Below are 25,268 nucleotides of genomic sequence, written 5' to 3'. Positions count from 1 at the left end.
TGTACGTTGGAAGACAGAAGTAAATAGAAAGCACTTGTTGTTTTGGTTAATGCTGTTTAAAGACTACTGCAAGTCATGGGTAAATACATTGACTAGTAGAAATCATTCTCAGCTGTAGATATGGCCGGGTTGGATGCGGCGCGAGACAAGGTGGAAACGATGCAAGTACTCATCAGGCGCATGTTGAAAAGCCGAAAAAAGACGCTATCTGCAACACAAGTTGAAAACTATGATATAGATTCTAGGGAGAAACAGGTCTATGAAGAGGCGGGAGCACCGCCGGAGCCGAGAGTAGGTTTGGTAGGCAGTGTGCTGGGCAGCGGGGGCAGTAGATTCTTTGCGCTCTCACGCGCATACTGGGCCATGAGGGCATCCATAATGACGAGGGCGGACATGGCCTCGACGATGGGGACGGCACGCGGGGTAACGCAGGGGTCGTGGCGGCCCTTGGCCTCGAGGACGCCCTCCTCGAAGCCGTAGGAGGCGGTGGTCTGGGCCTGGCCGATGGTGGCGGGAGGCTTGAAGGCGACACGGAAGTAGATGGGAGCGCCGTTGGAGATGCCGCCCTGGATGCCGCCGGAGTTGTTGGTCTTGGTGGTCAGGCGCTGCGTGCTGATGGTGTTGTTGCCGGTGCGGGTCTGGACCTCGGAGACGGTGAAGGGGTCGTTGTGGATGGAGCCGGGGACCTCGCAGCCGCCGAAGCCCGAGCCGATCTCGAAGCCCTTGGTGGCGGGGATGCTGAGCATGGCATGCGCCAGCTTGGCCTCAAGCTTGTCGAAGCAGGGCTCGCCCAGGCCGACGGGCACGTTGCGGATAACGCAGGTGACGGTGCCGCCGATGCTGTCTTGGTTGTCCCGGAAGGTCTCGATGACTTTTGTCATGCGCGCCGCGGCCTCCTCATTCGGGCAGCGAGTAGGGACGAAGGTATCGACAGTCTTACGGTCGATGGTCTCGATGAGCTTCAGGAACTCAGGGTTGGCCGATGGAGAAGGGTGCTCGGGGGTCGGGGGGAAGAGGTGTTCGTTGCCCACGGAGGAGACAAAAGCGACAATCTCAACGCCGTGCGAGAGGCGTAGGTACTTTTCCGCAATGGCACCGGCGGCGACACGGCCTGAAAAGACGAAGTAATTAGCAAAAGAGGACTCGTCTGTTCGGTGGGTGTTGCTCAAAACTGACCGATGGTCTCGCGGGCACTACTCCGGCCACCACCGCTGCTCGCCTTGACACCGTATTTCTCCAAGTAAGTGTAATCAGCGTGACTGGGACGAGGGTAGAGATCCATTGTGCTGCCACCATAGTCCTTGGGTCTCTGATCCTCGTTTCGCACCATCATTCCAATCGGGGTACCGAGGGTAATGCCGAACTCCGTTCCAGACTGGATCTCTACTCGGTCCTTCTCATCTCGAGGCGTCGTCAGAGCACTCTGCCCGGGACGTCTTCGGGTCATCTGGGGTTGAATGTCTTCCTCTGTGAGCTCCATGCCCGGAGGGCAGCCATCGACGATGCAGCCGACAGAGCGGCAGTGGGATTCACCATAACTGCGAGCGAAGAAAGGTTAGAGGTCTGACTCTGGCTGGAACTCAGATAGGGACAACGTACGTGGTGACCCGGAAGTATTCTCCCCACGTCGACATTTCGAAATGATCTTCTGTTTCTGTATATGCTTCTGCTTTTTGACTCACGTTATTGTTGGTGGGGCTATTCGCAAGGGAGAATCATGCAATGCTTACCAACGAACCGTCAATCGGCAACGATGGTCAGATCGAATCAAATAAATACAGAGACCTCGCAGTCGAGAGCAGGTATAACCGTGAAATGTATATTCAGCGTAAATCCTGACTGCTGTGTCAGCCCTTACTTTTGAGGGCGGCCGCAAAAGAGATGAAGCGGGACTTTTTAACAATAGTCATCGGCATTGCTTATCTGGGCTTAGCGCACCGGAGATCGGAGAGATCTTTCATCAATGAAATCTTACATTACAATACCCGGCATTTATTTTTCAGTTGAGCCACGGACATCGCCCTCTTACCATACGTTACATGGTCTCCATCTGATCTCCGCCATGGAGTCCGGAGTTTGAACAGCTTCAACCATGCTCACTCTGTGCCTGACCCTCGTCGTTCCTCAATGCGTCGTCTGCTGCGAGGACAATGCCTGCTGACTTCGGCTTTGGCTCCTAGACAGAGCTATGGCAGCCCTTATTCAGGTGCCGTACGATATAACTCCGCATTATCCACCGCCCATTTTGTACAGCTAGCGAGCCGTCAGTCCTCCCAGCACCAGATTTACCAGTCGCTATCATCCGACCCATATGTGAACCTGTCCATTGAGCATTTCTTGCTGGAGCATGCGCCAGTTGACAGTAGCATTCTCTTTTTGTACGTCAATCGACCTTGCGTTGTCATCGGACGCAATCAGAATCCATGGCTCGAGACCAACCTCAAAGGGCTTTCCAATGACCGCGTGAAAGTTGGAGAAGGGGACAATGAGAGTGACGACGTACTACTGGTTCGACGCAGATCGGGTGGAGGAGCTGTATTTCACGACCTGGGGAATCTGAATTACAGTGTGATTTCACCGCGCACCACTTTTACTCGCAATAAACATGCGGAGATGGTTGTACAGGCTCTACACAGTATCGGGGCGACCAACACCAGTGTTAATGACCGACATGACATTGTCATGTCCTCCGCAACGAGTGAGCAGGGAGGGCCTGGCGCATCCCTACCTCGGAAAATCTCTGGTTCAGCATTCAAATTGACAAGACACCGAGCACTACATCATGGGACTTGCTTGTTAGATTCCCCCAATATCAACGATCTGGGATACTTTCTACGTTCACCTGCCCGGGACTATATAAAGGCCAAAGGAGTGGAGAGTGTGCGATCACCAGTGACCAATGTCTCGACCGCCTTCGAGAATGCGTTTGCTCCTTTCTCGATACAAGCGGTGATGGAGGGTATTATGGAGCAATTTGCTCGAATGTATCAGGTCAGTCCTGATGCCGTCCGTCGGGCGCAACGTGCTCACGCGAATGAGCCTGAGCTTTACGCTGGAGCCGACTGGGTGGCCGGTGTTGTAGGAGCACAAGAAGGATACCGAGAGCTGGAGATCAGAAAAGGCATTGACGAGCTTCGGGTAAGGCAAATGCGCGTAGTATGTCAGACCATTACTGACGTATGATCTTAACCAGTCTTTGGAGTGGAAGTACAGTCAGACACCGCGGTTCACCTTTTCCACGTTCCCTTTCGAGGAGGATCCGCGCCCAAGACCCGCACTGCCAGAGTCACTGCCTCACTCGGTAAGACTTTTGTTACTGTGTTGGTCGCCTTCACTCGCTGACCGATCATCTAGACCCGAGTATTTCTGCGCCTCAAACATGGTGCGATCATCGAGAGTGAAATTTCAGTCTCATCTGATCCAAATGTGGCATCCGAGCAAGCACGCCGAGTACATGAAGTTTTGAATGGACGGAAGCTTCACGAAATCCAGTTGAGTCAATGGGACCAGCTGCTCACTGACCGTCTCGGCGCAGACGTTGAGGCGAGAGTCGCGCATGAGCTTGCGAGGTTCATTGGAAGCAAACTGTGCTCCTAGCTTTACTCAGTTGCTCCTGGATGACCAGAGTCATATTGTACAGTAGACAAACTATGTATATTAGCATTTCATGCGACTACTTCACGGTAATGAGGCGCGTCTGGGCAGTCGAATCTTCGTCCCCCGTAACACACATCAGCCAAGTTTGCTTCGAGCACCTGCAATGTCAACCCGCTGACAGTCTTCCCCTCTCGACACAATAGTAAAAGGTTTACATCGGAGATGCCCTACAAATCATCTTGATCACTGCAGTCTACATAGTAAGATAAGCTTGTTTGCGCTGTTTGCAGTGACTACACCGGCGCTCCCCGAATGGAAGCGTGGCTTAAGTAATCCGCCTGCCGAATTCCGCCTAGTCGCAGGGGAAGTTTGTTCCCAAATCCCAACATCTCCGGCGTTGAAGATAACAGGGCAAGAAGATCTCCTCATCTCCCTCTAACTCCTCCTCCATATCAATTGGACTTCTCGACCTCCCATCATGTTATTCCGAGCTGCGTGGTCCCGTCAGGCTGCGCCTCTGAGGCGTCAGGCTTTTGCTCCTCTTGCTCGCCGCTCTGTCACCACCGACGCCGCCTCATCGCATGCTGAAAATATTCCGCAGGTTTGTTGAGACGCCCAAAAACCCGCGATTCGGAAGGTCTCATGCTGACGGGATGGGTGTTTGTGTATAGGAGGATGACAAGCCCTTCACAGTCAGACTCTCCGATGAGAGCTTCGAGACATACGAGATCGACCCTCCTCCATATGAGCTCGAGGTCACCAAGAAAGACTTGAAGCAGATGTACTATGATATGGTCGTAACCAGGTACGGACTGAGCGGAGTGGAGTTTCTTTGTTGCTACGCGACTCGTATCTAACCTTGGCGGTTCTCGCTCTGTCTAGACGCATGGAAATGGCCGCCGACCGTCTGTACAAGGAAAAGAAGATCAGAGGTTTCTGCCACTTATCTATTGGTCAGGAAGCTGTTGCTACTGGTATCGAACACGCCATCACCCGCGACGACAAGGTTATCACTGCCTACCGTTGCCACGGTTATGCCCTGATGCGTGGTGGTACCGTCCGCTCGATCATCGGAGAGTTGCTCGGCCGCCGTGAAGGTATCGCCTACGGCAAGGGTGGTTCGATGCACATGTTCGCCCCCAACTTCTACGGTGGTAACGGTATCGTCGGTGCTCAGGTCCCCGTTGGTGCCGGTCTTGCTTTCGCTCAGCAGTACAACGAGGAGAAGGCTACCAGCATTGTTCTGTACGGTGACGGTGCCTCCAACCAGGGTCAAGTGTTTGAGGCTTTCAACATGGCCAAGCTGTGGAACCTTCCTGCCATCTTTGGTTGTGAGAGTAAGTTGATCTTTGATGACACCTACTGGCAGCCCAAATCTGACAATTTATTAGACAACAAGTATGGTATGGGTACCTCCGCCGCTCGTTCCTCCGCCTTGACCGACTACTACAAGCGTGGTCAGTACATCCCCGGTATCAAGGTCAACGGTATGGATGTCCTTGCCACCAAGGCTGCCGTTCAGTACGCCAGAGAGTACACCATCGCCGGCAACGGTCCCCTGGTCTTCGAGTACGTCACCTACCGGTACGGTGGCCACTCCATGTCCGACCCCGGTACCACCTACCGTAGCCGTGAGGAGATCCAGCGCATGCGCAGCACCAACGATCCCATTGCCGGTCTCAAGCAGAAGATCCTTGACTGGAACGTCATGACCGAGGAGGAGCTCAAGGCTCTGGACAAGTCTGCCCGTAGCCACGTCGACGAGGAGGTTGCCATTGCCGAGCAGATGCCCGCCCCCGAGAACAACCCCCGCATCCTGTTCGAGGACATCTATGTTCGCGGCAGTGAGCCCCGCTGGATGAGAGGCCGCACTGTCGACGAGACCTTCTACTACTAAACTCTACCCTTTAGATATCTGGCAAGCAGGAGTTTGAGAGAAAAGTTGTAAACTCGGAAAGTGGCAGGGTCATATGAACCACCCCCCTACAGCACGTCTACTATATGTAATTTAGCCCGGAATTATTGTTCATGTTTTGCATTATTTTTCTCCCGTAGCGTCAGAAATCTACAGTTGGGAGATGTTGATAAAAGTCTCGGGGATTCCGCGGTTAACACATATCGACGGTTTATCTCGTAAGGGTATCATAATAGGATGGAGATAGCGACTGAAAAGAACAAATCAAGCATAAAAAGAAGGAACATCAACTGGGCTCCTGTCGCAACATCTCGAGAATCATTTCTTGGGTCCGCTGCACGGAATCTAGTTTCTCCTCCAAGGAGGCTCGGTCTTTCTCCAGCTCACGACGCAGCTCATCCTGCATCTCCTGCCGGAGCTCATCCTTGAGTTGGTCGATAATAGCCGAGGACATTGAGCCCGGAGCACCGTCCACGGCGCCGTCGTGCGAGATCCCGTTTTCCCGAGCGATCTGCCCATTCGTAGCCAAAGAGGTGACAAGCGGGGAGGAGCGAGGGTCGGTGCTGACTGCGTCGAGGTGTCTGTTCAGTTTTCCTAGAGTCTCCAATACAGCGGTCATCATGCTGCTTTCCAGGGCGGATGGGGCGTGTGGGGAGTGAGAAGTCGCTGATGCTTGCGGGTATGACCATCCTCCCGTCGCTGGGGTGGCTGTCCGGTTCGGCTGGGGTGTCTGGCTTGCGAACATCGAGTCAAAGCCTGGAGGTAGGCGGACGGTATTCTGGACAGTGGTAGATCCAGCCCCAGTGGACGCAGCGGGAACCGGAGGAGATGCAGGGGAGACGGAAGGTGGCTGCGCCTGCTGAGACTGACCTGGACCCGGACCCGGACCCTGATCCTGGAATCGGTTCTCCACGACCGGAGTGGCAGAGGGCCGCCATCCGTCGGAATTGCCATCCCAGAGGTCAAACGACCTGTCCTTTCTCTTGCGGGATTTGCGAACGCGCAAATCGCGCCTCTCAATGCGCCGTGCCTCGGCCTCCTCCCACCGCTGCCACGTGGGGATCCAGGCGTCAACGGCTGCGCGCCACCGCGGATTCGACAGGTCGTCGGCGTCGGTGCCACCCTTCTCGCGCTGCTCCTCGAGAAACTTCATGCGCTGCTTGGTGACGATCTCCACCTTGCGACGCACCGAGTGCCACGAGTACGGATGCCCCTGGTCGCGCGTGAACTCCTCCGTGACCGTCTTCCACCATTTGCACAGGTTGCTGCGCTGGCCAAACTCCCCCGCGTGTCGGTTGCAGATGTCAAACAGCGATACCTCCTCCTTGGTCGTCAGTCGTTTCCCGTGCTTCCGCGGCGTGTCTCCTCCCGCGCCAGTGCCGTCGAGATCCTCGTCCACGAGCACCCTGCCCGCCACAAGCCCGTGACCATTGCTGCCCCCTGCAGCCCCGCCACCGGTCCCCGCTGCGCCTCCCACCCCAGATACCCCATTTTGCACCCCACCCGGCCCCATATCCCCCGGTGACGGCGCATAATCCGGATCCCCCAGTCCGTCCGGCCCAGTGCCGTCTCGCACGGCGCTGTCGGAGCGATCACTCTCGGACCCTTCGCTGGAGTCCGGCGGAGGGGGTCTCGCCTCGACTACCACCGCCACGGGCTGGTGGTGCGAGTTCTGGCCCATTCGCAGATTCGTTGAGATGGTAGGCAGGGTGTTCTGCTGGGACCGTGACATCATGGACGGCAGCCACCGGAGCTGAGGCATCTGGAACGACGAGGGCGACGACGACGGAGCCGCGTGGTCGATTCGAGGGCCGGCCGCTGCAGTCCCGGTGTGTGGGTGATGATGACCGTTGGAGCCTGTCGTCCCATGCCAGGGATACATAGACATGATTGATGTCTGGTGGGCCAGAGGCGACCCAGGGGCAGGAGAGGAGCTTTGATCTGGGTGACAATGGGGTTTAAAGGGCTCCTCTTTGTGGTAGTCCGTTTGTGATAAACACTGGATAAATGCGATGAGATATGATAAAGAGACAGTTATGAAAAATCACTGGTTGCTTTTGCAAATTTTGCGTTGGGAACAAGAGAGTTTTTACTTTCATTTAGGAGCTAGTCCTTGTGTACGGTAATTTTCATCCCCCCGCCAAAATAGAATACGTATTATTACGAGACCTCTTTTGCATGTATCCTGTTTGCAAGCAGATAATGAACCCAACAACGCGCCTAATGCTTTATAGTGAGGAAGAGAAAAATGAGGAAGAGATTGATTGATTGATGCATGTACAATGTTAGGGATATTGGTTGTACAGATGTGGTTCATCCAGGTAAAGCAGCTTCCAACACCATTGCAACATGACAGTTTTGCTCAGCCTTTCCCGGCAACCACAAGGCAGATACATCTATCAGCACCGTAACAAGTAGGAAATCACACCCGAGACCCAGTAATACAAGATGATGGAACATGCCAGCAGAAGATAGAATACAAGGTAAAGCAGAGGAGGAAATGTATCACTAGCGCATCCATCTAACGTCTTCGGAGATACCAGGAAAACGCAGCTGTGCTGATATTCTCATTGAAGGGTGTTGGCACCTCTGTGCGGCCTGGCCGCGCCACGGGGTGCCGAAGGTACACGGCCGCGCAGATGTTGTGGTTGACCTCTAGGTATCGGGGGATGAAGGCGAAAGCGCCCATGTAGTCGCGTGGCCGCCAAGGGGTAGCGTAGGGCTTGCTATGGTCGATCGGGTTGTCGCGCATCTGGATCAGCGCCCGCCGAAGCACTTCGAATTCCTCCTCCGTGAGCTCTGACGTGTCCACCTCTTCCTCGGGGTTCTGAGCCGCCTTCTGGAAAGCTTCGGAAAGCTTATCGCTAGGCTTGTTCTCCGCAGCAAATGTCGCGGTAGTAGTGGTGGCAGCGTCCGTTGATTCGGAGGCGGTGGCCGAGGTCTGCTCTGCGGGCGTAGATGAGGTCTTCTCTGATTCCTTGTCTCCCTTCTTCTCGGCTTTCTTGGCCTTCAGCAAGGTGATGAGCTCCGAGAACTGAGACTCGAGGTTATCGGTCAAGACAGTGCTCGATTCGGAACGAGACAGTACCCTACGGACGGCCTTCTGAAAGCCGCGCAGCTCCTGCTTGCGCTTGGCAGGGAGAACGTCCTTGCTGTTGGACATGATTGTCTTGGCCTGAGTGAGCAGCGTCTTCAATGTTTCCTTAGGGTCATCCTTTTGCTGATCCTGTGCTTCTGGTGTCTCCGACTCATCCTTCTTGTTCTCCGTCTCCGCAGCCGCACTGTCCGCCTCTGTTTCGCCCTCGTTCGACTCTGCCGCCTTTCTCCTGGCGACGCGGGTTTCTCGACGTTCAAACTTGTCCTTGGGGGCACCAGTAGCATACATGACGCGCTCCGGCTCAACCTGGAAAAGATCGCCAGGATTCAGGAGGTAGCCGGGATATCTCATCTATTTCAGAAACAGTGTCAGCCGCCAGATCGGGCAAGACAAGATCATCGGATAAAGAAGCATACCTTCTTGCCATTAACTGTCACCGCACCATGCACAACAAACTGCCGGGCCTGCCGAGTACTGCTAGCGAACATCGCCCGGAAGATGGCAACATCCAGCCGACGTTCCAAAGGAGCAAAAGTCATCTGTGTATAGGGTGTCAAGGACGTCTGGTCCTGGGCTCCGGCTGCGCCATCGCCGTTCGCTTCTGATTCCAGGCCCGCTCCTCGACCGGCGGACATTGCAGAGCCATCATCACTGGCCAATTTCTCTGGGCTTATGGGCACGACGCTACGGATGCGGCGGGAGAACATCCGTGCCCACTGACTTTCGCGGACCTGTTCACCATGGTATGCTCGGGCAACGGACTTGGCAGTCCATTTCTGTTGGAAAAAGGTGCGATTTGCGGTCGGAGGGGCGCGGAATCGACTCAGGTTGAACAAATTATATTTGCTCCATGATTGTCGGATTTTCTGGTATCAAGCTCCATTAGGATTTTTGTCACGCGATAAAGGGGGTGTCGTTAACTGGGTAATATCGCATGAGTGGGAATAACATACCGCCTTGCTCAACGGCGTAGTAGCCCTGTTCCTCATGATGGCAAGCGTCCGTTGAAATTGACCTGCAACGAATCCTCCTTCGGTATCAATGATGAGCGGAATGAGACCCCAAAACTTCACATGAGGCACGTGATAAGAAGTTTCATGCCTCAGCCATCAGGCAGACAGAAACATTCAGCGCCTGTCCTGCGATTGGCGGAAAACACCTCGCTTGGTACTAGCGCCAGTATTGGGGCCCACCGCCACCTATATAATGCCGCTTCCCCCTCTGCCCTTTGACTTTTTTTCTTCTTTCTTTTCTTCATACTTACCTTGTTTGGGTGGCTGCGATCAAGTAGGCGGTCCACCACGAATTGGTCCCTGCATTGCACAGCGCGGCGGAACAGTCCGTTCAACGGCCTTCGGGTCATTGACAGGCGTATTCTTTGGCACTTTCCACTCTGTGGTGGATCATCTTTCTCTTTTCATCATTTCTTCGCCTTGTGCGGGGGTATGGAGAAGAGGGTTGGGGGCTTGGGATGGTTAAATATTCCACTTATTAGGATTTTGTAAATCCCTGTGAAATTATATTATATTTCATTTTGATATTTGCTGTGTGTGTATCTACTACATGTGCTTGTCGCCCTGTTGCTGTTGCTGTTGTTTTTTGAGGTTGGGCGTTCGGTTTGTTCTGAGCCGAATGATTATGTACTCCCAAGTACGCCGGCGCTCGTACACATCACCAGGCATACGTCACATTGGTAATTATTATTGTCCTAATATCATATGCACATTCGTTGTTATACACATAAGTCATGTCAATCATCTCGCTTTGCACCGGGAAACGCCTCCAAAAGCGCTTCTGCTTCCTGAGGGTTGACGGCATCATCGAGGATCTCATGGGCCATCTCCACCGTCTCATCGTCGATGCCGCCCTCGAGTATCGGCCCTTCACTAAATGCCAATCGTGTCAACACCACTAGAAACTTTTGCTTCCCACCAGCGACTCGACATAGTTTTGATTGCAGATCCACATTCTTGTGACGGCGGATCACCCCGTAGACCAGACGCATGAGGCCGTTGACCATCGACGCATGGAGATCTCGCTCCGGCGGGTACGTGTAGAGCGCATCTAGTTCGTCATGCATGGCTCGTATCATCCGCGCGAGCACCGTTGGGTGCTGTGCAATGACGGAGCTGCCGTGCTCATTGGCTGGCGCGACTGGATTGAAAGCTACCGACGTGAGAAAATACATTGCCTGCAAGCGCATGCCGCAGATGTCTGCAGCTGTGTAAGGAGGCTGCCCTTCATCCGGCTGTGGTGTCTCACTCAAAAGGTTGGCCACACGGTCGACAATATAATTCTCATTGGCAAGCTGATCTTGCTGGGTCTCCTGGACCGATCCAAAGGACTCCGCTCGGATGCTCGTCGATAGCAGGTTCAGCATTAAAGTGATGTCTCGAATAGGTTGTGAGCAATTCAGCATCATCAAGACGAAGTCGTAGCGCATGTGCCGCCAGAACTTCTCCATCGTCCGCTCCATGTGTATACACAGATATGCCATGCGATACAACAGACTTAGCGCTTCGGTCGAATCCACAAGGGCTTCAAGTTGGGACAGCGGCGTTTGCCGAACTTGGCCGAGGTTCTGACGCGACACGGGCGAGTTTCTGAAACGAGGGATTCCGTTGATGTCTCCCGACTCTTGTAGTACTGGTACAAGATGGTCGATCATGTCCGGGACACATGACGGTGCATCCAATGCTAACAGGTGGTGGGTAATCTCCATGAACATCGGTACCGGCTTGAAGAGCTTCTCCTTTAGGGCCCGGGACCATAGCGAAGCAATGATTTGTGCATATTCCACCACGTAGTTGCCCGAATGTAATCTTGCTGTCTCCTCCAGGATGATCGTAGACAGCTTCCGTCGCGGTTCCGAGGGAAATGCCAATTGCGATAATACCTCGATATCGCATTCGTCGTTGGGGTACGTTTTGTGGTTGAGGATGGATTTCATGAGCTGTGCATTCCGGTCCTCTTTGAGCGGGACTGGCTCATCGACCATCGCATCATCCATCATCGCATCGTCCAATAAGTCCTCAGGCAGCTCACCTACAAGCTCTGCCGGTTGACTTAGCGGCAGAGGTGTCGGACTGCCCGGGTCGAGCTTCCTTTTCTTCTTCCCAGGCCCCGTGGGAGTCGTACGTTTTGATTTCGCGGACTTGCTCGGCGAAATGGCCATGATTTCATCATCGTCGAATCCATCGCGAAAAGGCAGTACTCGGGTCTTCTTGGGCGTTACGGGCGGCGCTTTGTCCTCCACCTTGCTCTTTGCCTTCATATTGTTGATTCGCATGGTCTCTTCGGCTAGGTCTTGTTTGAGAAACGCATTTTCTGTGGCCAGCAGCTTGCCTTCAGCTCGAGCTGCCTCTACCTCCTCCTTATGCTTGGCTGTCTCTTCCGCAATGGCCTTGCGCAAAGCAGCCAGTTGTCGATCATAGTGCTCAACCAGTTTCGCTTGGTTCGCTCGGATGATGGCGGTTTCTCCCGCTTTCGTCTCGGCCAGCGATTTGGCAGCCGCCAGCTCTTCCGTCATCTGTTTGAGTCGTTCATCTTCTAGGCGCAACTGTACGTCACGTTAGCCAAAAGTCCGGCAATTGTAGATGATTCCACAACAGATACCTTCTCCTCAAGCATGTTGTAAGACTCGTAAATATTGGCTTGGTACGGGTTCTCCAGTCCTTCCTCAATGTCCATAGGCTCGAAGACAGACTCGTTGCGGAAAGGAACAGCCTGTCCTGCCGAAGCAGGCGGCTGGTCCAGCGCCACAGGCAATCCAGTATCATCATCGAGCACCTCCGCATCCAATTCACCCACATCCAGAGAATCGTAATCGTTCGTCAGACCGGTGTGTAGACGCGCAGGTGGTTTCAGCGTAGCATTGATAGGCGTTGATCGGGATTCTGCGACTCGAGACGGTCGATTGACTTGCGCATGAGGAGCAGAAGCAGTGTAAATAGGAGGTTCTGGTTGCGCTGGTCGCTGCGCCTGTGTAGCTAGATACGCGTTCTGTTCCAGCTGCAATAATGTACTGGGAGGCAGATCCTCGAGGCCATCATCCGAGAAGAAGTCATCGTCCTTGTCTTCCATAACCCACTACGCGAGGCCGCCATGAATCAAAAATGATTTGCTGGAGTATTCTTGAAAATGAGCACGAATATGTTTGTGTTGTTGTGTTTTATTTGGTTACCCAGAAAAAAGAGATGATTTCCCCCAGGAACCAACGGAAGAAAAACGAAGGCCTGACGTAGTGCCGAGTCACGGGAAGTTGTTCCTCATCCTCATCCTGTCTCTTATCTTCTCTCTTAATCAATTCTCTTCTGCTTGATCATCCTCCTGCCATCAAATTGTTAATCCCCAGGTTGAATGGCGACCATTTAGTTCTGGAATTCTTTTGCTCTGCGATTCCCACGGAGCTCTTCTTGCATCGTCTCGTGTCTCTTTTACCCGACCGCTTTCGGTCCCTACTTCACATGAAAATTTACTAGTAATCAACACGACAATCGCTCCCAATAATCCATCCTCACTCGCCGTGTCTCCAAGGATCCTTTTTTTTTTTGGCCCGATTCCCCATCCTTCACCCTTGTTCCGGCCCCATTCCGTCTCTTCAGACCCCAGTCTCAAGTTCCTGAGATTTCCCCGCGATCTCACCTGCTCCCCGCGCGTAGTCGCCCTGAGAAAGCGGTTTCTTCCTTTTCTCTGCTGCCTTACACCCTTGCTTGACCATGTCAAAGTCACGCCGGAACGTCCGGTTTCAACACCGAGGAAGCAACGGATCTGAAAACCGTCGGATGAGCATCTCAGATGCTAGTGATGTAGCGTCCGACCCTGGGAGCCCGTCGAAGAATGGCAATGTCTCCAAACCCGCAACGATTCCCGAAGAGGTGAGGCCCTAAGTCAGGACAATTGGTTTGATCGTTTGGCGATAGAAAGCTGACATACTCGTACAGAAACAGGAACAGCCTCAGTTGTCCGAATATGAGAAGAAGAAGCAGACTTTCATCACTCGGACAATATGGACGTTTGTGATGATTTTCCTCTTCTTCATTGCCATGTTTTCAGGCCACATTTACATCATCGGCATCGTCACGGCAATCCAAATCATCTCATTCAAGGAAGTCATTGCCATTGCAAATGTACCCAGCAGGGAGAAGAACATCCGCTTTACCAAGTCACTCAACTGGTATTTCCTGGCCACGACCATGTACTTCTTGTATGGAGAAAGCGTGATCTACTATTTCAAGCATATCCTCCTAGTTGAAAAGGGGTTGCTTCCTCTGGCAACTCACCATCGTTTTATCAGCTTTACGCTCTACGTCATGGGTGAGTTTAATCGCTTACTCTACAAGTTCTGAGCAGTCGCTGATACTATTCTCTTTCAGGATTCGTATTCTTCGTCGCATCGCTGCAAAAAGGTCACTATCGTTTTCAGTTCACCCAGTTTGCCTGGACGCATATGGCACTGTACCTGATCGTCGTCCAAGCGCACTTTGTCATGAACAATGTCTTCGAGGGCATGATCTGGTTCTTCCTCCCGGCCTCCCTCGTCATTACAAACGACATTTTCGCCTACGTGTGTGGTATCACTTTTGGTCGCACTCAGCTGATCCAGCTGTCGCCCAAGAAGACTGTTGAGGGATTCCTTGGTGCATGGATTTGCACCATTATTTTCGGTTACTTTATGACCAACATCCTGATACGCTACAAGTACTTCATCTGCCCGGTCAACGACTTGGGAGCTAACGTCCTGACTGGACTGCAATGCAACCCCAACCCTGTCTTTGTGCCTCAGCCCTATTCTCTCCCAGAATGGACTGGGCTGTCCAAGACCTTCTATGTTGAGCCTATGCAGTTCCACATCCTGGTGTTTGCGACCTTCGCCTCTCTCATTGCGCCTTTTGGTGGCTTCTTCGCGTCGGGCCTCAAGCGCACATTCAAGATTAAGGATTTCGGTGAATCAATTCCGGGCCACGGTGGTATCACCGACCGCATGGACTGCCAGTTCATCATGGGCTTCTTCGCCTACATGTATTACCATAGCTTCATTGCAGTATACAAGGCTAGTGTGGGGGATATCATCGAGACAGCCATCAACGGCCTCACAGTGGAGGAGCAGTTCGAAGTGGTTCGCGGTTTGGGCAAATACCTCTACAACCAGGGAACCGTTTCTGAGACGGTATGTTCAATTGTTTTCAATACAAAAGGTCCACCTGCTCACAAATCATACAGATACTGGATTGCCTTAACGGCGAGTTGAAACGCCGTTGAAAATGACTCGCTAATGACCATCTCCTTTTTCGTGCCTGAGGCCCTTGATGAACATGTTCGGCTTCTATGCATCCTCTTTTTAATCTTTCTATCTTCTCACTGTAATTTCTTGTCGACGCATTGGGTTGTTGGTGTATACAAGTCAGGAAAGGGCGGTCGGGTGCCTGGCTCAGCCGGGCAAAGTCACGTTGGTCTGCCTGGATTCTTATTATTTTTGCTTTACATCCTCTTACGTCCGCCTAGAGGTGGATTTGGCCAAGCGCTCGATGCAGTGTGTGAAGTCCCATCATATATAGCTTTCACGTGAGTGTTTAGGTACTTATCTACCTAAAAAGATTTGTCGTTTGACATGTAATGCGACAGAATGTGCGAGGTAGCAGGTGGCTATTATTCTGCAGCGATTGTATCGTGATATGACGTACGCCTCTTGAAACATCGGTTGCGAGGTTCCTTCGGCGGATACTTCATCAAGAAGTATCGGGATGGTCATCGACATTGAGGGTCAACAGCGGCGCCCAGCTCTCCACTAAATGCACGACGCTGTGCATTCAGAGCTCAGCTAGTAGCCACGTCATCTTAAGCTCTCATCACCAAGCGTGCTGTACTCCACTTGGATCAGGAGCTTGCAGCAGGGGGGCGAACAGATCCATCGCGGCCTGCGTACTGGCGCAGCTGCCAGAAGTCTCGAACCACTGTCGATCCTCTGCGAAGGGTGCCTCAACAGTAGCGGGTATGTCGCCTGTGTAGGGTGGTCTCTGATTTCATATCCAAAGGCAATTCATTCCTCCACCTCGTACTCCTCCATCTCGATCTTGAAGTACTCGGCGACATGCGTTTTCTCGGCCTCTGCGCACTCCGAATCAAGCATGAAGCGCACAGCGCCGTCGCGGCCGCGTTCTCCGGCCTTGGGTCTCTCCCCGTTGGCAGCGACAGGGGTGAGCGGGTGCAGCGCGGGTGCGGCTCCCCTGTCTCTATCTCTATCTTTTGGCGCAGGGCGATTCCTGCCATCTCTGGCGCCATTGGTAGGCTTGGAATCTCTGCTGTCTTCGACCCAGTGCGTGTACCGAGGTAATCTCTGGGCCTCTGCTTCTTTGTTCAGCGGGATGCGGACTGTGAGGAATCGATCAGGTGGGAAGTGCGGGCCGACGGTGGTCGAGCTACGGTTGTGTGTATATAACTCGAGCAGGTCAAAGAGAGTTTCTGGGTTTAGGTTAGAATTTGTTGTTGCCTGATAGCCTCAAGAGAAAGCAAGAGACCCACCCATTACTTCTTCGCGGCTCGTCCTCCACTGCTCGTAATCTGACCCCTGCTCCACGGGCTCCAGACGCTGATCCAGCAGGCGACCCGCGAGTTCGAGACAGCAAAAGGCCATGGTGGAGGTGGTCTGCTTGATGGGGGCAAAGGTTCGATAGAGATCCTGCGAGATGCGGTAGGCAAGATTGGAGACCTCGGATTGCGGCGACAAGCCATAGTGTCTGGCTAGTTTGATCAAATTCCTCTGTGGATGACGGGTCCGGAAGTCGAAGCCAGAGGCTTCGAGCATGAGCCTCTCGAGGCCGATGATACCCCGAGCATGAGCTTCGAAAACCTATGAAGACTAGGTTAGTCGGCCCTGGTTGCGAGAGAGAGAGACGATGGAAACTCACGGGGTTGTCAGGAGACAGGTGCTCTGATGGAGGCAGCTTCAGGTTGTATGCAGCACATACAATCTCCCGGGACTTCTTAAGGGTGTCCTCAATCTTGCATGCCGTGAATAGAGCAGCTGCAGCGGCATCCTGACCAGTCAAGTCAGCTTAGTTACACTGCCAGACTAAAGCAGGGTGAGACTACCATATAATTGTACTCTGTGTCGGGGTGAATGAGGCGAAATTTATGATAATAGACGACAGCAGTGTTGAAGGTGCGAATAGGCCTGTCGAGTCAGCAATAGTTCTTGCTTAGAGTGATTTTCACTGTGCAATTCAAGCTTTCCGACGTACAGATAGAGCCCTCGGCGAACGTTGTCGATCCATGTCACCCCCTGCAAGCGCAGAGCTTCCTCGCGCAGAGGATTGACCCCCATGGCCGCAATACATTTCTGAATCGTCTGTTCAAAGATATAAGGCTTGGCTACCTGGATGAAGGACGGATGGATGGCAGGGGGTTCAGGCAGAGAAGGGTCAGTCCCAGCCGACTGTGTCGAGTCATCCTTCTTCTCCGAAGCCATCCTGTGCTGCTGGCAAAAGTATCTTCTTGTCTTGCCAGGTAGAGACGAGAAGACAGGTAACTGTACGGGTACCTAGGATGATGCGCGATGGATGCGATTGAATCTTTGGCCGCGCATGATTGGCGGAGTGTCACGTGAGACGGGGCAGATGTTATTCCGCTATTGTTTGCATATTCAATAAGTAGTAGTTTGATGGAACTATTATGATCAGAAGGAATCTGGTATCTGCCTCTAATTTCTTTCTGAGAACATATGAGAGCGTGTGTTGTCATTGTCAATTGTTGGAAATGCATATATAAATCAAATCCTACACAAGTGGTTGGAACTCATGGCACTCCCCTTCCAGCTCTTGTGGCCTTTGCCAGCTCACTCTGGGCAGTATTGTCTGCATAACGCTGATAGATAGGGAGGTAATGATCCTTCTCACTAGTTGTCTCCCTTATACTTCGTCTGCCTTCTACTGCACGGAGCCATGTCCTCCATCGCTGCCAGACAGCCTCATCCGCAGCCCCCTGACCCTCAGCAGGAATCCCAAGACCGTCTGTCTTGAACTCATCAAACACCCACAGCCGCACGGCCCACGGGCCCAGCACAAGATCAGGCATTGAGATCTGCTCTCCTAAGAAAAATGGCCCCTCGGGATGCATCTCCTTGGTCCACTCCTTCAGACGGTTCAGAAACTCCTGGCGGACCTTGTCAGTCTCAGTTGCCACGTCCTCGTCCCCTGACTGAGGCTGGTACTGCAGGAAGCGATGGAACGCGGGGATCACCCGGGTTGTTACAAAATCCATCCAGATCCGGGCGCGGGCTTTCTCATAGGGGTCTGCAGGAAGCAGACGCGGCTGGTGGTCGGGATAAGCTTCTTCGAGGTATTCGAGGATGATATTCGACTCGTAGAGTGGCCTGAGCCTGACGCCACCTCGATCACCTTGTCCCGTAGGACAAGCGAGAGTGGGGACTAACCCGCGCGGGTTCAGGGACAAAAGTGATTGCGGTTTGTGATAGGGATTGACCTCAATGTATTGGTAAGGGATCTGCTTCTCTTCCAGAGCAAGCCAGACACGTTGTACTGCAAAGGTTAGATAGCTGGCAATTTAGGAGTCGCTCATTCTACGCTGGTGCGTACCAAAACTGGTTGATGATCAGCATCTATACAGTGAGAATAAAAAGGTCAAAGGACTCACGGACAAAACCACCCCGCATAGAGCTTCAAAGGCTGCTCCGCCTGATGCTTGTCGACCAACGCCTTTGCTGGTCCACTGGCTTCGGGGTGGAGCTCTGCATCTGGAATGGAAGGCATCGTAGCTGACTTCACAATTCTAGCTAGGTCCTAGTATTTCCATATCAATCAGATGTCTTGTGGCAGGGGGTTTGGGACAGGGGCACGGCATTACACTTTATATTTTGGTTGATTCCTTGATGGAGATCTGCTGACTCAGATATGATGCCATTTACGAGGTTCTGTTGCACATCATGATTTACTCCTCTTTGGTCACTTATTCGTCGTTGCAATGGGGAGAGTCTTGAAAATAGCCAGGTATCAGTAGAAGCCCTCGCAGATAATGAAGCTGGGTAAATGATTGTTTTAAGATGCTTTTGATGGATAATTATGAATCCCATCAGATATTTCTACTCTAATGGATCGAGAATCTAGAAGTAATAGAGATCAAGACTCAGCTAATCGCCGTATTTCTTAAGCAGCTTCTGCATAATCGATACAGCACCGGATCGATATCCAGCTCCAAAAATAGCATGGTGGTTCAAGTGATGGTACCTTCAGAGTCAGCCAAAGCTCCCACAATGCAAAGCAAGACACACTTACAGCTCGTACAACCTCACGCGATCCTCATACTCCTCCACTGGCTCGGTCTTGGGCACGATGCGATGATAGGCCTCGAAGAACGCCGACCCAAAACCCCCAAACATCTTCATGATCCCCAGCTCATACTCGCTGTGCGCATAGCACGCCGACGGGTCATACACAACCTCGCCCACTTCCTCATCCTCCTTGCGCCCACTGCCCACAATCCGTCCCCGGTCCGCATTCCCACTCCACAAATCCCCATGCACCACCACCGGCGTGATCCCCTCCCCGTTCCCCTCCCGATCATACCCCAGATGTCTATCCCTCAGCAGCGCCGGCACCACACTGCGCGCCGTCCGCTCCACCATCTCCCGCAAGCCCACATCCTTACCATTCCGCTTCTCCGACGTCTCCAGCACTGTCAGCAGCCGCTCCTGCGCGTAAAACTCCGCCCACGAATCCCGCCATCGATTCGGCTGCTTCGTGTCCCCGCAGAACGTCGCAACGGGGAACCCGAACCGCCGCCTGCCCGTCTCCGGATCCGCCGGCGCAGGCGTGGAGTGTAACTTGCCCAGCCGCTGCGCGAGAGACTCACCCGTCCGCCGGCCGCCGGCGCCGGCGCCTAAGTCGAGGAACTCGGTCGCGAGAAAGAAGCTCTTGCCCTTGCTGTCTTGCGCATCCAGTGGTCCCCACGCTAGTGCTCGAGGGCAGAACCCCGGCACCGAGTCTGCGATTGCGTTGAGAGACTCGTACTCACCGCGGAACATCTCCTCTGCGGCCTTGCCGTCTGTGGAGGTCTTGACGAAGTACTGTCGCTCTTCATCGCCTGTCCCGTCCGCGGTGGGGACGGTGGCTCGAATCACCCCGGTGCTGGTGAAGCCGGAGCCCAGGCTTGCGGTCGATAGGCTGGCCTTGGAGGCATCGGGGAGGGAGAGCGCACGCAGAATTGATGCAGGCACTGGTGCCATGGGTACGTGACTAATTTGATCTCGGTAAAGCGAACAATTTTAGGTAGTAGACATGGCTCCCAGGGGTTTTATCCAGAACACAGTCAAATGATGATATGACGTCGTAGGATCATCGAATCCCCACCACAGACCGATAAGATAAGCCACGCAAGAACATTAGACATACAGTGCACCTCTCTAGCGGTCCTGGAGGTATATATTGATAACCTGATTACATTCTGAGGCCAAGCAGCTGCATTGAAGACAATACATTTCGTAGATGATGCATTTTATACAATCGTTCCAACGCCCACCATGTCAAGGACCCCGTATCAGGTTTCCTAGCAATGCCCATGCTACAACAAAACAGTAGCAACGAAATAGTCAAGCAATACATAATCGCTATGTTTGCGTCAAAGAACTGATCAGATTCTCCGCCGTTTTCGTACGTTCTCGCACGTCAAGGTCAGTGTCATCAAGGAGGCTAGTCAACCGCTCCATTACGCCAAGGGACCGTAGCTTGAAGGCTCGCTCGCGACAGCCATCCCGGTCGCTCGCATCGTCTTCGTATGTCAGATTGATTACCACCCAGACACAGTTGATACGCACGTCTCGGTGACTGTGGTTAAAGTACCACATAAGATGTTGCAGAAGGGTGGGATGCGATACCAGGACTTGCCGGTGCCAAGGAAGGCTCGCGGCAAGATGGATGATGACAAACGTGACCGAGATCAGAATCTCCGTGGGAACGTTGAGCGCACGGCTGGCTGGGGAATCCCGACGGTGTGGAAGATTGATGGTGCGAGGTCGAAGCTTGTCCGCCAGCGCGTCGAGGATGAGGTCCTGCCCAATCTCCTTGAAGAGGTGGTCAATCATCTCCGACGCTCCTGACCCACATACAAGATTACGTAGCAAGTCGAAAGTCTGCTCCTGCACCGCGATATCATCCTGTCGAGCCTGTGTCGTTTGGTCCAAATCTCCATTCAACACGAGCTTTCGCCGCCTGGTCGCATCCGGCAGAAACATCTCCAGGCTCATCTTGGATGCAGGCAGAGTGTCGGTCATTTTGAGATTTTCGCCCCGGTTTTGAGGATCCTCAACCGGATTCAAAAGGTCGACTTGTTCCCCAGCCGAATTGGCTCGGCTCATACCCGCCGCCGCACTGCTGTCCGCGTCGCCTTCCATTCCCCGTTTCGCAAGGGCACTTGTAGGGTCCTGCGTAATAATCTGCTTGATCCATCCAGGCCCAAGGCCGTCAATAATCTTGATCTTAACATCGTTAGCAGAATTGTAGGCGACATGTTTCAGTGCCCACAATGACTCGATACGAAGTTTTGTGTTCGGCGAGTGCGCGTGCTCGCATAGGACCGGGAGGATATCGGCTGAGATAATTGCCTGCTTGGGTCAGTTGCAAGTCGAAAGAACCTAGCGACAGCCTTAAGGGGATAAGGACTGACCTCTTTCATTGGACTAAAGTCCAATGCCAGGTTGCAGATTACCGAAGTCGCAGCAATTTGCACTTCAATATCAGGATGACGGATCAGAACAAAGAGAGGAGCTGCAACACCAGCGTCGATCAGACTTGTTCTCAAGACGCTAACAGAACGAGTGAGCATTCGCGCAGCACCACAAGCGGCCAAAAGAGTCGGAGTTGGATTGCCATCTGTGGCAGTGTTCTTGGGAGTCGATGTGTCCACTGGCAGCTCGCTAGGGCAAGGCTTGAGAGAGTCGATGATGTATGGCACCACTCCATTCTCACACACGAGCTTGCGATATTCATCCTTGAAAGGAACGAGAGCTGCAAGTGCCTTCAAAACATTCTCCCGATATCGCATGACATGACAATGAGCCGGCGAGAACCCGGGTGGACCGAGCCTACATTCTACTGGCTGCGTATCGGATATTGGAGCAGACTCGTCGGCGTCCGGGTGCCACATTGGCTTGGTATTCTCTTGAATCGGGTTGTAAGTCTCCTTCAGCAATTGCGATAATCGCTTAATCGCGCCACCATCGACGGCGTGTTTTTGCAATTCCTGATCGTCAATCACCAGAGCTGCGAGAACTGCAGGGGCTTCTTCCTTAAGACGCGCGGTTGCGGGGATCAGGCCCCCATACTCGACACTGTCATCGTCGGGTATTTCATAGTCTTTGTCCAGCATTCGGATAAGGATCGGGATCAACAGGTAGGAGAGCAGGGAGACGCGATGTTTCTTCGCCAGACCAAGACGGAAAAGCACCGTGACGAGGCGAGCTGCCATCAACCGAACCATGCCATTCTCCGCGCGAACCATGTAGAGGAGCCAGGGGACAATGCAATTCTCATCGTCGTCGGAAGATGTCGACTCGAAAAGCGAGAAGGATGTGGGGAACGAGTGGCTGGGGCGACGGCGCGCCCCTTGGTGACCTAAAGGTGGGAAATTCGCTGCATTTGCCGGTGTCGTCGAGGGAGATAATGGAACCGATGGCAGCAGACTCTCAAGGGGGCTAATCCCGGCATGTCGCGGGACGGCCGAACCGGAGAAATATGTTGAACCCCAGGGGCCCTTTTTGATGTCCGAGGGAGCGAATTCGGGTAACTGCTTGGGGAAAACAGTCACAATGCCCGGCGACGAAAGGAAATGTTCGGCTCGCCACTTGGAGTGCTCGATGATCACTGTGACCGCACGAAGGATTGGAGCGAGCTTAGCACTTGAAGGTGCTGGAGGGGGCAAGGATCCCAATGCGCCCGGCTCCTGGACATGCTCCTCTGCGCCAGGCAGAACGAATCCCTGGGCCACTACAAACGAGGCGACCTTGACAGCAAGAGCATCCAACACCCCCGAGTCAGCCAGGACGGTCTTATGAGCCTCCTCGGTGCACAACTTCCCAATCAACGATGCAGCCAGTTCAATGGAAATCTGCGCCTGAGAAGATGTATAATTTTGCCCGATGATCTGAGCCAAGCATCCAACATGCTCCTTAGAAAAGAGCAGTTCGGCCAAACGAGTATCCTTGTTCAGTTTCTGCTGACTCTGCAAGGGTAGTCGATCTGCGATGCTATTGAGTGTCCGAAGAATGGGAAGGCGAAAGAAGGAGGGGCAGCTGGGAGACGACAGGAATGACAGGAGAGTTGGAAGTATATTGCTGGCGAGGATGGGCGCGAGGAACGCTGGGCCGCCTAATTTGTTAGGATCTCAGTAATGGTGACCACTCCTGGCGCTGTTGGGACGAATCAATGGAAATTTTACCTTGAGCCAAGCTACCAACGATGATGATCGCCTGTAGACACGCATCGTCTTCCTCCGACTTGATGCCAGACGATTCTTTAACCGTTGCGGTAACGCTCTTCCCGCTCAACTTCCGTGATGTGAGAACCTTGGTGAGCACCGGAATGATTCCCCGCTTGACATAAATCTCTTTGCGTTGATCATGGCCAATTGTTTCGTTCTTCAGGCTGTGAAGTAGTGCGGCTTGAGATGATATCGATTCTGCGCTTTGGAGTTGGAGTAGGGTGGGTGGTGTAGAAGTGCGCGTCATAGTGGTTAGATCGCCGCCGCCGCCAGACGAATCCGTTTGACTTCTTTGGCGACAACCGACAATGGGACGGGGCCGACTCGATGCAACAAGCCGAAGAGCGCTGCTATCCGAATATCAATGGTTGATCAGTATCTTGCTCATGTGGACTATAGGCGACGGAAGACGGAGCGGAGGTCCAGGAGGGGTCTGATGCAGTGAGCTAGCAATTGATAACGATACAGCTAGATGATGAAATGAACCGAATCAATACGAAGTCTATTGAAATAAATAGTATTCACTTCAAAAAAGAGAAAAGAAAGGAAACAGAGGAAAAAAGAGATAAGTATGTATGTACGAGCCTCAAATTGCGACGACAAGTGAACCCTCATCAACGGACAATCTTTCTAGACCATTCGCAGACAGATGTCGCTGAAGTCGGGGAGAGCTTGGCGGTACGGAGCAACTGATCGGAATATGGGGTACCAGTACTACTTAGAGCACTCTTACACCTCTTACAACAGCCTGACGGCAAGGTACCACACTTGGTGTACGTCCAGACCTTATCTACCTTAGGTAGTTACTTACCTACGTACTGCCTTTAACGATCCTACTAGAGAGGCACTGTAATACTCCAGTATCCCAAACTGCCATCTGCTTCCGGAATATGGTTGCTCGTGACATCACCTGACTTTTAAATCACCTGATCCACTCACTCCATCATGTATTAGATAATCATATACATCACATGATTCAGCCCTAGTGGATCAAAGTGGAACTGAAATTGCATTACACATTACGGCAGGTGCCAGTCAAAAATATCATCATAATTTATGTCCAGAGTGGCCTGCCTACTACCTCACACAAATCATCTGTAATTTTTCAATGCTTCTCTTGATTCTTTGCTCTTGCTCTTTTCAATATGTATAAATGGACTAGGTAAGAAGATTTTATCTAGGGAGAGCATCCTGAGCCATGGTCAAATCATAAAGTGATCATTAGATGGATTGAACCAGTGGGTGCGGAGAGTACCCTGGGGGCTCGAGAGTATTTGCGGCCATCCATGTGACCTAGGAGGCTATTCCCTATCTTCAAGTGAAGCATAATAGGGGCTGTCATTATCTGACTGAGTAGTACCTAAGGGAGTCTTTAGGTACTACTCGCGTGAGTCTGTCCCGTTTTAGTACATTTAAACTACTTAGACCATAGACAGCCCCCACCAATGGAGGGTAGCTGAGTCCCCTGGCCGCTAGATATTAGATCCTTGTCAGTCAAAACTTCACAATCTGATCAAGGTTGACGACAATCAGCGCCATCAACACCTTTAATAATCCATGAAAGTATCTATCTACGATGGATCTCTACCCCAACCGGGGGAGGTAATACGTACTTGACCGGGTCACGATGCCGATATTTGTAACAAGTGGTACATAACTGTAAGATTGCCTCCAATTTCTCCGCTCACGCGCTCCAATGCTGCTTTCAATTGGACGGAATTTGGCTCAATTTTCAACTTCCCTTGGCTACTCCTTTATTCCTTGTTTTCTTCTTTCAAGATCCGTATGAAGGAGATGTCCATAGCCTTCGTAATCTTGTAACCAACTTGATATTTTTTTAACCTTAATTTTTTTTCCTTCTTTTTTTACTTTTTTTTACTGTTTTCACTCTTTTCTGAGACAATTTTTTTTCCCTTGGAAACCAAGTCCCGTGTTCCCCTCCTTTTTCTTTCTTCTATAAAACTTCTACAACTCGCTTTTAACACTAACCCATCATCATCATCATTATCTGGGTTTCCAAGGACGTATACTCCGCCCTTTACAAACCCTCCCACTCAGACTTGCAAATCACGATGCGTCTGTGCACGCTGTCGTCCCTAGCAGCAGCAGCACAAGGTTTCGCAGCGTCTGCCAGCTCCGTTGCACGTCGTGCAATCGTCCGCCCACGTGGTG

At 52.5% G+C, this 25,268-nt stretch overlaps 11 protein-coding genes across 11 annotated transcripts; 3 read left to right on the top strand and 8 right to left on the bottom strand.

The window, feature by feature from the left end:
• Positions 1–257: 257 nt before the first annotated feature.
• On the bottom strand, positions 258–1,634 carry Aud_010319 (bifunctional chorismate synthase/riboflavin reductase [NAD(P)H] ARO2; the record flags this gene model as incomplete). The annotated part of the gene is made up of 3 exons (XM_043295162.1): positions 258–1,111; positions 1,177–1,538; positions 1,600–1,634. The coding sequence occupies 3 exons, from the start codon at positions 1,632–1,634 to the stop codon at positions 258–260; spliced, it is 1,251 nt and encodes a 416-aa protein (XP_043151097.1).
• Positions 1,635–2,127: 493 nt separating this feature from the next.
• Positions 2,128–3,597, top strand: Aud_010318 (putative lipoate--protein ligase; the record flags this gene model as incomplete). Its single annotated transcript, XM_043295161.1, has 3 exons — positions 2,128–3,138; positions 3,194–3,301; positions 3,355–3,597. 3 exons carry the CDS (start codon positions 2,128–2,130, stop codon positions 3,595–3,597), a joined length of 1,362 nt encoding a protein of 453 aa, XP_043151096.1.
• Positions 3,598–4,075: 478 nt separating this feature from the next.
• Aud_010317 (pyruvate dehydrogenase (acetyl-transferring) subunit E1 alpha) lies at positions 4,076–5,494 on the top strand (the record flags this gene model as incomplete). The annotated part of the gene is made up of 4 exons (XM_043295160.1): positions 4,076–4,198; positions 4,269–4,402; positions 4,480–4,934; positions 4,989–5,494. The coding sequence occupies 4 exons, from the start codon at positions 4,076–4,078 to the stop codon at positions 5,492–5,494; spliced, it is 1,218 nt and encodes a 405-aa protein (XP_043151095.1).
• Positions 5,495–5,798: 304 nt separating this feature from the next.
• On the bottom strand, positions 5,799–7,400 carry Aud_010316 (uncharacterized protein; the record flags this gene model as incomplete). Its single annotated transcript, XM_043295159.1, has 1 exon — positions 5,799–7,400. One exon carries the CDS (start codon positions 7,398–7,400, stop codon positions 5,799–5,801), a length of 1,602 nt encoding a protein of 533 aa, XP_043151094.1.
• Positions 7,401–8,033: 633 nt separating this feature from the next.
• On the bottom strand, positions 8,034–9,598 carry Aud_010315 (mitochondrial 37S ribosomal protein uS4m; the record flags this gene model as incomplete). Its single annotated transcript, XM_043295158.1, has 3 exons — positions 8,034–8,960; positions 9,026–9,475; positions 9,563–9,598. 3 exons carry the CDS (start codon positions 9,596–9,598, stop codon positions 8,034–8,036), a joined length of 1,413 nt encoding a protein of 470 aa, XP_043151093.1.
• Positions 9,599–10,359: 761 nt separating this feature from the next.
• Positions 10,360–12,692, bottom strand: Aud_010314 (putative DNA repair protein Rad26; the record flags this gene model as incomplete). Its single annotated transcript, XM_043295157.1, has 2 exons — positions 10,360–12,168; positions 12,225–12,692. The coding sequence occupies 2 exons, from the start codon at positions 12,690–12,692 to the stop codon at positions 10,360–10,362; spliced, it is 2,277 nt and encodes a 758-aa protein (XP_043151092.1).
• A 635-nt stretch (positions 12,693–13,327) lies between these two features.
• cds1 (phosphatidate cytidylyltransferase) lies at positions 13,328–14,870 on the top strand (the record flags this gene model as incomplete). Its single annotated transcript, XM_043295156.1, has 4 exons — positions 13,328–13,486; positions 13,553–13,925; positions 13,985–14,778; positions 14,832–14,870. The coding sequence occupies 4 exons, from the start codon at positions 13,328–13,330 to the stop codon at positions 14,868–14,870; spliced, it is 1,365 nt and encodes a 454-aa protein (XP_043151091.1).
• Positions 14,871–15,648: 778 nt separating this feature from the next.
• Aud_010312 (putative cyclin) lies at positions 15,649–17,076 on the bottom strand (the record flags this gene model as incomplete). The annotated part of the gene is made up of 5 exons (XM_043295155.1): positions 15,649–16,070; positions 16,131–16,458; positions 16,517–16,645; positions 16,701–16,782; positions 16,850–17,076. 5 exons carry the CDS (start codon positions 17,074–17,076, stop codon positions 15,649–15,651), a joined length of 1,188 nt encoding a protein of 395 aa, XP_043151090.1.
• A 326-nt stretch (positions 17,077–17,402) lies between these two features.
• Positions 17,403–18,376, bottom strand: Aud_010311 (uncharacterized protein; the record flags this gene model as incomplete). The annotated part of the gene is made up of 3 exons (XM_043295154.1): positions 17,403–18,145; positions 18,203–18,207; positions 18,261–18,376. 3 exons carry the CDS (start codon positions 18,374–18,376, stop codon positions 17,403–17,405), a joined length of 864 nt encoding a protein of 287 aa, XP_043151089.1.
• A 377-nt stretch (positions 18,377–18,753) lies between these two features.
• On the bottom strand, positions 18,754–19,848 carry Aud_010310 (putative fructosamine-3-kinase; the record flags this gene model as incomplete). Its single annotated transcript, XM_043295153.1, has 2 exons — positions 18,754–18,850; positions 18,899–19,848. The coding sequence occupies 2 exons, from the start codon at positions 19,846–19,848 to the stop codon at positions 18,754–18,756; spliced, it is 1,047 nt and encodes a 348-aa protein (XP_043151088.1).
• A 381-nt stretch (positions 19,849–20,229) lies between these two features.
• Aud_010309 (armadillo repeat protein) lies at positions 20,230–23,343 on the bottom strand (the record flags this gene model as incomplete). The annotated part of the gene is made up of 3 exons (XM_043295152.1): positions 20,230–21,222; positions 21,285–22,984; positions 23,055–23,343. 3 exons carry the CDS (start codon positions 23,341–23,343, stop codon positions 20,230–20,232), a joined length of 2,982 nt encoding a protein of 993 aa, XP_043151087.1.
• Between the last annotated feature and the right edge of the window lie 1,925 nt (positions 23,344–25,268).

The sequence above is a fragment of the Aspergillus udagawae genome (genome assembly GCF_001078395.1).
Source record: "Aspergillus udagawae IFM 46973 DNA, scaffold_9, whole genome shotgun sequence".
NCBI classification, from domain to species: domain Eukaryota; kingdom Fungi; phylum Ascomycota; class Eurotiomycetes; order Eurotiales; family Aspergillaceae; genus Aspergillus; species Aspergillus udagawae.
Note: the sequence above shows the minus strand (reverse complement) of the source record. Positions and strands in the feature narration are given on the sequence as shown.